This window comes from Hemibagrus wyckioides, linkage group LG12, assembly GCF_019097595.1.
Source record: "Hemibagrus wyckioides isolate EC202008001 linkage group LG12, SWU_Hwy_1.0, whole genome shotgun sequence".
NCBI classification, from domain to species: Eukaryota; Metazoa; Chordata; class Actinopteri; order Siluriformes; family Bagridae; genus Hemibagrus; species Hemibagrus wyckioides.
Genome location: NC_080721.1, coordinates 14,871,050 through 14,886,049, shown reverse-complemented (window position 1 = coordinate 14,886,049; position 15,000 = coordinate 14,871,050). Strand labels below are relative to the sequence as shown.

Here is a 15,000-nt window from a genome sequence, read left to right as displayed (position 1 = left end):
TACCACGTGACTACAATACACACCTATACACACACACACACCACGTGACTACAATACACACCTATACACACACACACACACACACCACGTGACTACAATACACACCTATACACACACACACACCACGTGACTACAATACACACCTATACACACACACACACACACACCACGTGACTACAATACACACCTATACACACACACACACACACCACGTGACTACAATACACACCTATACACACACACACACACACACACACACACACACACCACGTGACTACAATACACACCTATACACACACACACCACGTGACTACAATACACACCTATACACACACACACCACGTGACTACAATACACACCTATACACACACACACACACACCACGTGACTACAATACACACCTATATACACACACACACACACACCACGTGACTACAATACACACCTATACACACACACACACACACCACGTGACTACAATACACACCTATACACACACACACACACACCACGTGACTACAATACACACCTATACACACACACACACACACCACGTGACTACAATACACACCTATACACACACACACACACACCACGTGACTACAATACACACCTATACACACACACACACACACACCACGTGACTACAATAAAAAAACCTGACAGAAAACAACAATCTTATTATTCAGATAAAAGTCCAACCTTTATTTTTTAATGTTAACACAGTTGATAAAAGTCGGCCATACCCAAGACCTACAAAAGCCTTAAATGAAATAATCCTAAAGATGGATCTACATAAAATCTAATCTGTTAAAGCACTAAGACATTACAGTCTGAACATCATGACTTTCTATTATTCCACTAATGCAGTATTTAAGTTAAAATCCAGACATGACTTAGGTGAACAATGGACCAGAACAGACTCCATCATTCAGCTGTTCTGTCTATTGATAAAGGAATTCTCAGCACTAGAAATACTAGTATGGTGACTGACCGTTTTACTCAAGTCCAGTCTCGGAGATACTCTCTGATGATTCCACCCTCAAAGAAATAGGATAGAAAAGTCACCAAGAGCATAAAGTAGACAAGATACAAGCAGCAGGAGAGATGAGAGAATGAGAGAGGAGAGAACAAGAAGAAAATAAAAACTGACTTTCCTTCTAAACTATATAAGGACAAAAGGGACAGTTTGGGTGTAATGAAACAATGTCCAGTGATGTCCAAAGGGACAATGACTCTCCCTCTAAACTATATTACTATACAAAGTTTTATATATATATATATATATGTCACCCAGAAAAATGTATACACATTTCAGGAAAAGAAAAATTTGTATAAGTATTTTATTACTAAATGTATTGATATATGTGATTTAGTGATATACAGCTCTGGAAAAAAAAATAAGAGCCCACTGCAAAATAATGAGTTTCCTCTGTTTTTTTCTTCCAGGTTCATGTATTGGTGAGATGAAGAGTTTTTGTTTGATCTTTTGTGAACTGTGACAATATTTCTCCTAAATTCAGAATATAACTATTGTTATTTAGAGTGTATATTTAAAGGAAATGACATCACATCAAAATAACCCAAGGTCATGCAGTATTTGCAGAGCTTTAATAACTCAAATAAAACTAAATGTAAATCATTTGTAAACAGATTGTGTTAATGCTTTGTGTAAATAACATTAAGAGATCAGTATTTGGTGGAATAACCCCTGCATGAGTTTTAGCTCCATGATCTCCAGCAGTTTCTCACATTGCTGTTGGGGAACTTTATACCACTCTTTTAAAAAAAAAAAGCAAACAGCTCAGCTTTACTTGATGATTTGTGATCATCCATCTTCCTCTTCATGACATTCCAGAGGTTTTCAATAGAGTTCACATCTGGAGATTGGGCAGTGCTCTCTTATTTTTTCCAGAGCTGAATATGATGATATTATGATAATATTATTAATATTATACTAATATAATATACATCATACTGTTTTTCTTTTCCTGAAGTGTATATACATTTTTTTTTGGTTGACTCTGTGTATATAAATTGTGAACAAGAAGCCATATTTAAAAAACAAATAAAGGGGAAAGAGCCTCTAGTGGACATAGTCTAGTACTGCAGGAGTCAGGCTAAAACCATGTCCAGTCAGTGGACTGATGAATGTACAAATTTGTTGTGAGCATCACAAAATCATGAAACTAAGCAAACTTACTCACAACCAGTTGTTCTTTCTATGTAAAATATTTTGAAATATTAGGACTTTCCACTGTTAAGATATAAGAACATTAATTTTCTTCTGTTATGTCCTCACCATAGCAACATCATTCACAATGTCACAAATTCCTTCAGTTTCACATCAGCCATGTCTTGACATTATTCTGACTGATTTTCAACCAAATCAGGTGAAAGTAAGGGAAAACATTAGAGATTTCTAAAAGTGACACACTTCAGGAAAAGAAAAACATTATGATGTATCAGTGGCTGTAATTCAAGCAAAAGGTGACTCTATGAAGTATTAAATCAGGAGTATGTTGACTTTTCCATTTCTGGCATTCTACTTTTTCAGTTTTTTATTCATTTTCAGAACTGTTACCTTTCAAGCTGTGGATCTGCCTGTCTGTGGAAATAGAAACTCATTTATAGATTTATCTATTTATTTATTTATAGTTATTTGCATTTAAATACACTACTTTTTTACTGACTAAAACTGACTTATATTAAAGAGCCCTAACTCTAGCTCTATGGTTTTATATTGATCACGTTAACCATTTCCCCTTTTTTTAATTCATATTCTATCCCACTCGATAAGCTCAGAAAATCCAATATGAAACAGGGATTTTAGTCTAAAAGTTACTGCCTATCCTGTGTGTGTAGTTGTGGTGTGTGTGTGTGTGTTGTGGAATTTAAATGAAGAACAGAAAGTCCAGACAAACATAAGTGGAAAAATGTTGAGATTTTTATTTCCAATGATCTACACGATCCACAATAGTACACAGTAGGAGGAAAATAAACAGAGAAAATACAGAAAATCTGAAGGCACTCATTAGATCTGTATACAGTACAGTCATGGGGGTCGATATATATCTCAAACCCTAGTATCTCTAACCCTAACCCATCATGGAGGAGTGGAAGAGGACTCCAGTGCCAACCTGTGAAGCTCTGGTGAACTCCATGCCCAAGAGGGTTAAGGCAGTGCTGGAAAATAATGGTGGCCACACAAAATATTGACACTTTGGGCCCAATTTGGACATTTCCACTTAGGGGTGGAGTCACTTTTGTTGCCAACGGTTTAGACATTAATGTCTGTGTGTTGAGTTATTTTGAGGGGACAGTAAATTTACACTGTTATACAGGCTGGACACTCACTACTGTACATTGGAGCAGAGGGTCATTTCTTCAGTGTTGTCACATGAAAAGATATAATAAAATATTTACAAAAATGTCAGGGGTGTACTCACTTTTGTGATATACTGTATATAATAATAATTATATAATGTAATTAGAAGAAGGCCTGATCCAGAGCGACTTACAGAAGGGCTCTGACCCCGTCATTACATCCATACCTCGTCTCACACTGCTATTACCCCAGCTGCACTACTGGAGCCTTCAGAAATTTGGGCTTGTGTGTTTTACTCATTATTGGATCAGTGCTTGGTTTCACACTGATACAGTAAAACACTGTAATGGTTATAATAACGCTTATGATCTTAGAGTAGATAGAATTCATTTTGGTTCATTTCAGTGATTCAGTGTTTTTATTGACAGAGTCTTCAAAAGCACTTCTGGACGCTGCTCTGGATAAAGCCTTCTGCTAAATGCCGTAAATGGCAATGTAAAAATCTTAAATTCATAAAAACGTTTAAATAACATTGACATCTTAAAATAAAGAAAAAAAAAGCAACAGGAGCAAGGCTCCATAGTCCTATAGATGGCCATACAGCAGATATTATATTTAAAAAACAAATGATTATAAAATTATAATAATATTATTATTATTATTATTATTATTATTATTATTATTATTATTATTATTATTAACACTACTAAAGTGGAACCTTGGCATACAAATGCCCTGTCTTCAAATTTTCTCCTTAAGAATTGAAATTTTGCAAGAAATTCACATTCGAAGCATTTCCAACACACGAACGAACCGAACAGAACGCCGGCTAAGTTGTAGATTTTTAGGAGGATGGAACGGATTATCTGCATTTACATTATTTCTGAATTAAATTTGTATGCCGAGGTTCCACTGTAGTAGTAGTAGTAGTAATAATAATAATAATAATAATAATAATAATAATAGTAATAATAGTAATAATAAATAAAACATTAATTTAAACAAAACTGGCAAGTCCCTTAAAGGTTGTCCCACTTTAGACCTGGGTGTCTGACCCATGGTGGGATTGACCGCTCACCACAGAATGGACTGTGGAAAAGAGCTGTATCTGTTTCTTTTTAAACAATTTGGTGCCTTTTGTGGTTGAAAGGAGGTTCATCAAAACTACCTACCTTCCTTCTTACCCACCTAACTGCATACTGACCACCACATTCTGCCACACCCACCTGCTCAAGTCAGCCCAGCCCACACAGGTACCCCAACAGGCTCCCCCTCCCGCCTACCCCGTCAGCCTGTACCACACAGCCCACCCCTACCCCACCCGCCTCCCGGCCACAGCACGACACCACCGCCCACCCCCTCCAGACCTATCAAGCGTGCCCGCCCTCCGGTGGGCACCGCTTGTCACCCAACCTAGTTCCCTACTCCTCCACCTACCTAAACATGACCACCCCCAGTATGCCCCAACCCCACCCCCTCCTGACCTACCTGGTCTACTGCACCCTCTCACCCCGCCGAATCCACTGACCTGAACACACACCCAACTAGGAACTAGAGCTGCACGATTACTCCTTAAAAAACGGCCATCACGATTCCACACCATCTTAATCCTACTTTACTACAGTTCAGCTAAATCTATTTTCATGGAAATGAGAGAAGTGTAACGAGGAGAGAGGAGCGTTCCCAAGTATCGTCTATTTTTTTTAGTTTTAAACTAGATTATGCTGCATTACAAGCAATGTTTAGTCACGGTTTGTACACCAAAGGGTAACACCACCAACCTGTTTAATCACCTGAAACATTCCAGACCACACTAACGTTAATAAAAGCGACGTTATTCAGTGCAGGGGAGCGTCAATAAATGACTAACTGAATGACACTAAACCGATGTTGTTACAAACACCTTCACTCTGTCTAAATTATCATTTAAAAATTAGACGGAATTGGATTCACACAGCACATCAATTTTGAATAAAATAATGTCTAATTTATTTTACAAAAAGGCTTAAAAAGAAGATAAAATAATAAGATAACAAGATTAAAACTAATAAGTTAAAAATAAGATTTTATTATTCTTATTATAGATTAAGATGATTTTACTTTTTATAAGTAATAGATTCTATTTAAATAATATAATTTAAAATACATTTATTAAAATTAACTATTGTTTTTTTAAAAATAAATTCTATTCATTACTACAAAAGTGAAATAAGAAGCATTTTATTACATTTTGAGGGCTTCTTCTATTTTATATGAATATTTTTATGGCAAAATTGTGATTTTTAGTTATTTCCCATAAAAAACCTGGTAGTCATTTGTTTATATTTGTTTCAATTTAAAAATTAGTTTGGTAATTTATGGTGCAAGGTTTCTAAATCACTAAAGTTTATAGAAATAGAAAAGCGTGATTTATATTCTAAAAACGTTAAAGAAATATTTTTGAAAATTACGACGTATTTCTCATTTGGTCCAGAATCATGCAGCTCTACTTCACACCTAAATACCTGAAACTCAACCTACTGACCTGCACAACTGTCCACCTACCTGCTCACTGACAGACCACCTACACACACCTACTGACCTGAACAACTGTCCACCTACCTGCTCACTGACAGACCACCTACACACACCTACTGACCTGAACAACTGTCCACCTACCTGCTCACTGACAGACCACCTACACACACCTACTGACCTGAACAACTGTCCACCTACCTGCTCACTGACAGACCACCTACACACACCTACTGACCTGAACAACTGTCCACCTACCTGCTCACTGACAGACCACCTACACACACCTACTGACCTGAACAACTGTCCACCTACCTGCTCACTGACAGACCACCTACACACACCTACTGACCTGAACAACTGTCCACCTACCTGCTCACTGACAGACCACCTACACACACCTACTGACCTGAACAACTGTCCACCTACCTGCTCACTGACAGACCACCTACACACACCTACTGACCTGAACAACTGTCCACCTACCTGCTCACTGACAGACCACCTACACACACCTACTGACCTGAACAACTGTCCACCTACCTGCTCACTGACAGACCACCTACACACACCTACTGACCTACACGACTGTCCACCTACCTGCTCACTGACAGACCACCTACACACACCTACTGACCTACACGACTGTCCACCTACCTGCTCACTGACAGACCACCTACACACACCTACTAACCTGCACGACTGTCCACCTACCTGCTCACTGACAGACCACCTACACACACCTACTGACCTGCACGACTGTCCACCTACCTGCTCAGTGACAGACCACCTACACACACCTACTGACCTGCACGACTGTCCACCTACCTGCTCAGTGACAGACCACCTACACACACCTACTGACCTGCACAACTGTCCACCTACCTGCTCAGTGACAGACGACCTACACACACCTACTGACCTGTACAACTGTCCACCTACCTGTTCACTGACAGACCACCTACACACACCTACTGACCTGCACAACTGTCCACCTACCTGCTCAGTGACAGACGACCTACACACACCTACTGACCTGTACAACTGTCCACCTACCTGTTCACTGACAGACCACCTACACACACCTACTGACCTGCACAACTGTCCACCTACCTGCTCACTGACAGACGATCTACACACACCTACTGACCTGTACAACTGTCCACCTATCTGCTCACTGACAGACCACTTACACACACCTACTAACCTACACAACTGTCCACCTACCTGCTCAGTGACAGACCACCTACACACACCTACTGACCTGCACAACTGTCCACCTACCTGCTCAGTGACAGACGACCTACACACACCTACTGACCTGCACAACTGTCCACCTACCTGCTCAGTGACAGACGACCTACACACACCTACTGACCTGTACAACTGTCCACCTACCTGTTCACTGACAGACCACCTACACACACCTACTGACCTGCACAACTGTCCACCTACCTGCTCACTGACAGACGATCTACACACACCTACTGACCTGTACAACTGTCCACCTACCTGCTCACTGACAGACCACTTACATACACCTACTAACCTACACAACTGTCCACCTACCTGCTCAGTGACAGACCACTTACACACACCTACTGACCTATACAACTGTCCACCTACCTGCTCAGTGACAGACGATCTACACACACCTACTGACCTGTACAACTGTCCACCTACCTGCTCACTGACAGACCACTTACATACACCTACTAACCTACACAACTGTCCACCTACCTGCTCAGTGACAGACCACTTACACACACCTACTAACCTACACACACCTGCTCATATATACACAAATACCAAACATAAACAAATATCTACCTACCTACACCCCACCTGTACAAATATCTACCTAGCACGGATAACTAGCATGCGCAGGTCTGGTGAGTGGTGAGCAGAGGCCGCCAGGCCAGGCTAGGCCGCCATCAGGTGGGGCAGGCCGGACGGGCCAGGCAGGGCCAGGGCAGACTACGTGGACAGGCAGAGCAGGGCAGGTCAGGGGGGGTTAGCCATATGGGCAAGCTGTGTGAGCTCCTCAAATAAAATCTAAATGAAGAGTCTGTACAGGTGATGAGGAGAGTAATGGGCTTTGGTTTTGCCTGAGTGATGAACTTTCATCTGTCTACATCTGGAGGGCCAACTATCACGCTCACCAGGACAGAACCACAGGCTCATGGACACTGATGAATCATCATCTGGAGGGTCGACCATCATGCTCACCAGGACAGAACCACAGGCCACTCATGAATCATCATCTGGAGGGCTGACCATCAGGTTCACCAGGACAGAACCACAGGCTGATGGACACTGATGAATCATGATCTGGAGGGCTGACCATCAGGTTCACCAGGACAGAACCACAGGCTGATGAACACTGATGAATCATGATCTGGAGGGCTGACCATCAGGTTTACCAGGACAGAACCATATCCCACTGGACACTGGTCATTAAAACAACATAAAATGTCCTGTCACCAAACACATCATATATCATATATAACAACAAGGAGGATGATTTCAGATCCTCACTGCTCATTACATTTCCTCCCAAAAAAGCCCCAATCCTATAGGTGACTGTGCTTAGGTGTAGATCACTACATTACTATAGATCACTCTACTTTGGTATAGATCACTACATTACTATAGATCACTGTACTTTGGTATAGATCACTACATTACTATAGATCACTATAGATCGCTGTACTTTGGTATAGATTACTACATTACTATAGATCACTGTACTTTGGTATAGATCACTACATTACTATAGATCACTATAGATCACTGTACTTTGGTATAGATCACTACATTACTATAGATCACTGTACTTTGGTATAGATCACTACATTACTATAGATCACTGTACTTTGGTATAGATCACTACATTACTATAGATCACTGTACTTTGGTATAGATCACTACATTACTATAGATCACTATAGATCACTGTACTTTGGTATAGATCACTACATTACTATAGATCACTGTACTTTGGTATAGATCACTACATTACTATAGATCACTGTACTTTGGTATAGATTACTACATTACTATAGATCACTGTACTTTGGTATAGATCACTACATTACTATAGATCACTGTACTTTGGTATAGATCACTACATTACTATAGATCACTATAGATCGCTGTACTTTGGTATAGATCACTACATTACTATAGATCACTGTACTTTGGTATAGATTACTACATTACTATAGATCACTGTACTTTGGTATAGATCACTACATTACTATAGATCACTATAGATCGCTGTACTTTGGTATAGATCACTACATTACTATAGATCACTGTACTTTGGTATAGATTACTACATTACTATAGATCACTGTACTTTGGTATAGATCACTACATTACTATAGATCACTGTACTTTGGTATAGATCACTACATTACTATAGATCACTGTACTTTGGTATAGATCACTACATTACTATAGATCACTATAGATCGCTGTACTTTGGTATAGATCACTACATTACTATAGATCACTGTACTTTGGTATAGATTACTACATTACTATAGATCACTACTGATCACAGTGTATCATTATAGGTGATTACAGAACGCTTATACATAAATATAGATCACTATAGATTGTGGTATACTACAGTAGATCACTATAGATCGCTGTACTTTGGTACATATCACTACATCACTATAGATCACTGCAGATCAATATAGATTACTGTACTTTGGTATGGATCACTACATAACTAGATCACTACATTACTGTTGATCACCGTATACCATTGTATGTCACTACAGAATGCTGTACATGAATATAGATCGCTGTATACCACTGTAGATCACTTTAGATCACTGTGCTTTGGTATAGATCACTACATCTCTATACACCACTATAGATCACTGTACTTTGGTATAGATCACTGCATGAATATTGATCAAAGAATCATTGTACGTCACTACAAAACGCTGTACATGAATATAGATCTCTATAGATCATGGTACATCACTGTAGATCACTGTAGATCACAATAGATCCCTGCATATAACTATATGCTAATATTAGACATTGTACAGCTGTACAGATCACTGTCCCCCACAGGACACCTCTACACACCTCTATAGATCATGATACTGTATCATACTGTGGGTACTGAACATTTCTGTCACCAGGGTTCGAGAGAGAAAAACGACACTTTATGTGAAGTGATGCTTTCACAGTGTTTTTAAGTGTGTGTGTGTGTGTCCTGGTACTCAGACACTGAACAAAATGGAGGACTCATCCAAAGAAGAATACAAGATCCATTCCTTCGAACCGGAGACACAGAAGCTGCTTAAAACAGCTCTTAAAGGTTAGTGCTCCAGAACACGGAGCAGCTGCAACCAGTTACTGCAGATTAAAATCGTTTACTGTATTATCATGAGGTTTTATTTTTAATAACGTCTGTCAGATCCAGGTTTGGTGGATTTGGAGACAGTGTGTAACATCATCGTGGACCAGTCGCTGAAGGATCAGGTGTTCAGCAAAGAGGCGGGACGCATGTGTTTCACTATCGTCCAGGTAACGGTGTTCATTCCACTCATAGTAGCAGCGTATAAAACACAGTGAGACTGTAGCGTTTATGTCCAGCGTCATGATCGCTAAACATAGCAGCAGCAGTAGAAGGTAGTAGAAGGTGCTTCGCTGTGAGGTATGTGGCATGTGGTACGTTATGGTCATCAGGCGGAAGCCAAGCAGAACAACAGCAGTGTGTTTCGCCGTCACCTTCTGAACCGACTGCAGCAGGAGTTCAAGAGCCGGGAGGAGATGAGGAAGAGGTCCATGCAGGAGTGGGTGTGTTACGTCTCCTTCATCTGCAACACCTTCGACTACCTCAAGGTCAAGCTCATGTTTTAATCTTTTTAAAAAAAAAACAACAACTAAACAATGTCGTGTCTGTTACATGCCAAGTGTGTGTGTGTGTGTGTGTGTGTGTGTGTAGGTCAATAACATTCCGATGATGGTGCTGGTCCAGCCGGTGTACGACTGTCTGATCCGACTCGCCCAACCGGACGCCCTCAAAAACGAAGAGGAGGTCTGTTTACCCACAATCCTCTGCTTTACCCATCTTCCTGCCATACAGCAACATTCTAGAACTTCCTGTTTGAATCTATCGTGACGTTTGTCTCGTTCTGTCTCAGGTGGACTGCCTGGTGCTGCAGCTGCATCGTATCGGAGATCAGCTGGAGAAGGTGAACGGTCAGCGCATGGACGAGCTCTTCTTCCTGCTGCGTGATGGCTTCCTGCTGCAGAACGACCTCAGCTCGCTCGCCCGCCTCCTCCTGCTCGAGATCCTCGAGTTCCGCGCCGGAGGCTGGAGCCTCAGCGACACAGCTCAGAAGTACTACTACAGCGAACTGCAAGACTGACCGTCCGACTCACGGACTGATGCCTCAGCCAATCAGCAGCTGGAAGAAGAGCGTCTACTGTTTGTTCCTCCAGGACATTTAGAAACGTGTGTTAAGATTGGACTTCATGCCTGAAAACACGAGAAATTAACAAGTGCCTTCTATTAGTTTATTACTGAGCTCCAAACTCAGGCACCCTCTGATCAACAGGAGAACAGACGAGTGAAAGAGAGTGTGAAAGAGAGTGAAAGAGAGTGAAAGAGAGTGAAAGAGAGTGTGAAAAAGAGTGAAAGAGTGTGAAAGAGAGTGAAAGAGTGTGAAAGAGAGTGTGAAAGAGAGTGAAAGAGTGTGTGAAAGAGAGTGAAAGAGTGTGTGAAAGAGTGAAAGTCTGGAGAGCTCAGCAGAATGGTTTAAGAGTGATGGATGGAGAGGATGGAGAATCAGTGTGTTGTTCTCTAGAGATTTAAAGAAGGATCGATTATGATGTCATCATCAGGTCAGTGTGGTGTGTCTCAGTGTCTTCATACTCGAGGTCTGGACTGTCTAAGACTTGGACTTTGGACTTGATCATGAGGTAACAGCCTCAGGATTGTCGACCGGATCTCAGTAGCGAACAATGGAGCTCCACGTGGACTTGACTTCCGAGTCTTTGGACAGAACGTCCTCACGATCACTGCCTTACTCTCGACTTGGACATGATGGTCAGTGACTTGACCACAATGCTGCTGTATGTAAACATCTGAGCGTTGGTTATTCAGCAGTAATTAGACCAAAGCGTAGAGATAATTCTGATCAAACCGCTGAGAGGTGAATAACCTCTCCTCATCCTCTAACCTCACCCTCTGTATCACACTCCTTTACAACAGACTGGAGGAAACTGACCCTGTGTTGGGGGAGGGGCTTAAACAATAAATACTGACCAGTCTGATCTTTTTTAGACCAAATTCTGGAGTTGTACATTTTAGTCTGAAAACATCTTCCATGCTGATCAAGTTCTGAGTTCTGGACAAAATCTGGAGCAACATCACACCATCAACACACGTCACGTTCTTCTCAGTCTGCTGACCAATCAGAAGCGTCTCTGTTTAAATACGACACGCTGTAATCATCATCCTGAGCTGATTGTGTGAAATTTTTGGAACATAATTGAGACTTTTTCACCAAAGTTGTACATTTTGCCTTTGAACAAATCCAATAAATCTACAGAGCTCTGAAGTTTCTGACTTGCGTGAAGGAACCAGTTGGTCCTCTTGTTTTTGTGAGTCTCAGTTCATTTCTTCACAATGTTTAAAGACAAAGTATTCTCCACCATCATCACCTTCAGCTTTAAGGATCCAGACCGGGATTTCTTTAAGGCTGCTCGTGTGATGGAAGTTCATGTTAGTGAAAGGTTCTTATTAAAATGTTTCTTTATCTCCGTTTCCACTGATTAGATTTCTGAAAGCAAATCCAAGTTCAGTTCATTTTATTGTCTTGTGTGAGAATCTGTGTCTAACCAGGACAGGAACGAAATGGTTTTAATAATTTATTAACAGTTATAATAGAAAAACACACATTTTGATATATTCATGTTCGCATTATTACATTAATCAGACATCAGAGTGACTGAAGAGAGGTTAAAGCTCATGGAGTCCATATATCTAGGTATTGTACTGTAAGATTTTCCATCACACAGCTCCTCATGCTCCTGAGGAACCGAAACATCTGACATGACCAGTCCAAGGCTGTGCTCCAAACCTGTCCTACACACCACTGAAAGGCAGGAACCCTGAGACCCGCTGCCTCGTTACCACCAGCGGTAGTGCGCGTATGCCCGGTTAGCTTCGGCCATCTTGTGTAAGTCCTGTTTGCGTTTGATGACGTTGCCCTCATTGTTGAAAGCGGCCAGCAGCTCCTGTGAGAGTTTCTCGTACATGTGTGTGCGCCGGTGTTTGTTGTCTCTGCACTCTGTGATCATCCACTTCATGGCCAGGAAACGGCGACGCTTATCCGTTAGAGGAACGGGAACCTGGGAGAGGGTGGAGGAGGTGTTAGAGGGTATGATCATAAATGATCGAAGTAACTGAGAAACTGCTTGACATTTTAGAACAAGTCCTAGGGGGAAAAAAATCACTGAATAACTCATGAGGATCTCAACTCCTGAGAGACGGGATTATCTCTCAGAGCAGCTCACTGAGTGACTCCTAACAAGTGACTCTCTAATGGCTCCCTAATCCCCGAGTCGGCTCTCAGCTCTCTGTGGATGTAGTAATAGATCCAGGTGATGATACAACAGACAGGAGGAAACTGACCCTGTGTTGGGGGAGGGGCTTAAACAATAAATACTGACCAGTCTGATCTTTTTTAGACCAAATTCTGGAGTTGTACATTTTAGTCTGAAAACATCTTCCATGCTGATCAAGTTCTGAGTTCTGGACAAAATCTAGAGCAACATCACACCATCAACACGTCACGTTCTTCTCAGTCTGCTGACCAATCAGAAGCGTCTCTGTTTAAATACGACACGCTGTAATCATCATCCTGAGCTGATTGTGTGAAATTTTTGGAACATAATTGAGACTTTTTTTTACCAAAATTGTACATTTTGCCTTTGAACAAATCCAATAAATCTACAGAGCTAATTGACTCCTGATGAGTTCTGTAAGTGACTCCCTGAATGACTCCTGATGAGTTCTGTAAGTGACTCCCTGAATGACTCCTGATGAGTTCTGTAAGTGACTCCCTGAATGACTCCTGATGAGTTCTGTAAGTGACTCCCTGAATGACTCCTGATGAATTCTCTCTAAGTGACTCCCTGAATGACTCCTGATGAATTCTCTCTAAGTGACTCCCTGAATGACTCCTGAATGAATTCAGGGGTCTGAGCGACTGAAAATGTCCATGTCCATGACTGGTCAGCGTGAGCGAGGTTAAGAGTCCACCAGATTACTGTATTTGACTCACCTGGTAGTTCCTGCCTCCTCTCTGAATGCTGACCAGGCCGATGATGGGTTTGCAGTTCTCTAGGGCCTGGTGGAAGATGGCGTACGGGTTACACTCGATAGTCTCCTTCTCAGCCATCGGAGCACGGTGGAACTTCTCCACCTGCCTCCTCTTGATCATCTCTAGAGTCTGAGGAGGAAAGACACATGAAGGAGAGACCTGCTCAGAGAAACCTTACCCCTGGTGTGTTAAATGGCTCACGTACCTGTGTCATGATTCCTTGTGCCTGGGCCTTGTTGCCATCCTGCATGATTATGTTGACGAACTTGCTGTTGAACAAGAAGAACTGATATTAGAACCTGAATCAGAACCTGAAGCAGTTAACTGAAACAGAGTGAGGTGAGGACCTGATGACCGGATCATGGAATGGCGAGCTGGTCTCACTGGACCTGGCTGCTTTAATGGGTCTCAGTGTTTTCAGCTCCTTCTCCTCCTTCTGCTCGGGGCTGAGCTCTGACTCGGGGATGGAGTAAACTTCCTTATGAGGATCGGGTTCTAGGTAGTACGGGTTATACCGGGTCCACCGAACCGGACAGAACCTGAGCAGGACACAGAAATATAACATGACAGCACTATGGCACGAGACTGACGGATGCAAATGAGCACTTTGGCATGAATATGCAGTGTTTTAATTATATATATAATCAAATCCACCGATTTATTATTCTTATAAATCTCATTCTGACGTCACGTGCGAGGACGTCAGAGGTTACGACGTGCTTCTCTTAAATTTTCTTTATATATAAAATTAAAAGCGTTAGCCAGCGTCGCACAATCCCTATGCAAGCGTGAATG

At 41.5% G+C, this 15,000-nt stretch overlaps 2 protein-coding genes across 2 annotated transcripts in view; one reads left to right on the top strand and one right to left on the bottom strand.

Moving 5' to 3' along the window:
• Nucleotides 1–12,438, top strand: part of mif4gdb (MIF4G domain containing b) — a 14,878-nt gene extending 2,440 nt beyond the window's left edge. Inside the window, exons 2-6 of the mRNA XM_058404823.1 lie at nt 10,094–10,187; nt 10,287–10,396; nt 10,559–10,714; nt 10,818–10,910; nt 11,017–12,438. Coding sequence (XP_058260806.1) covers nt 10,106–10,187; nt 10,287–10,396; nt 10,559–10,714; nt 10,818–10,910; nt 11,017–11,244 — 669 coding nt within the window. The 5' untranslated portion in view covers nt 10,094–10,105 and the 3' untranslated portion in view covers nt 11,245–12,438. The remainder of the gene's footprint in view (nt 1–10,093; nt 10,188–10,286; nt 10,397–10,558; nt 10,715–10,817; nt 10,911–11,016) is intronic.
• Nucleotides 12,439–12,734: 296 nt separating this feature from the next.
• The window catches only part of mrps7 (mitochondrial ribosomal protein S7), a 2,521-nt gene continuing 255 nt past the window's right edge, over nt 12,735–15,000 (bottom strand). The window contains exons 2-5 of the mRNA XM_058404822.1: nt 14,553–14,744; nt 14,411–14,474; nt 14,167–14,334; nt 12,735–13,231 (exon numbers count right to left, since the gene is read on the bottom strand). Of these exons, the coding sequence (XP_058260805.1) occupies nt 13,010–13,231; nt 14,167–14,334; nt 14,411–14,474; nt 14,553–14,744 (646 nt within the window). The 3' untranslated portion in view covers nt 12,735–13,009. The remainder of the gene's footprint in view (nt 13,232–14,166; nt 14,335–14,410; nt 14,475–14,552; nt 14,745–15,000) is intronic.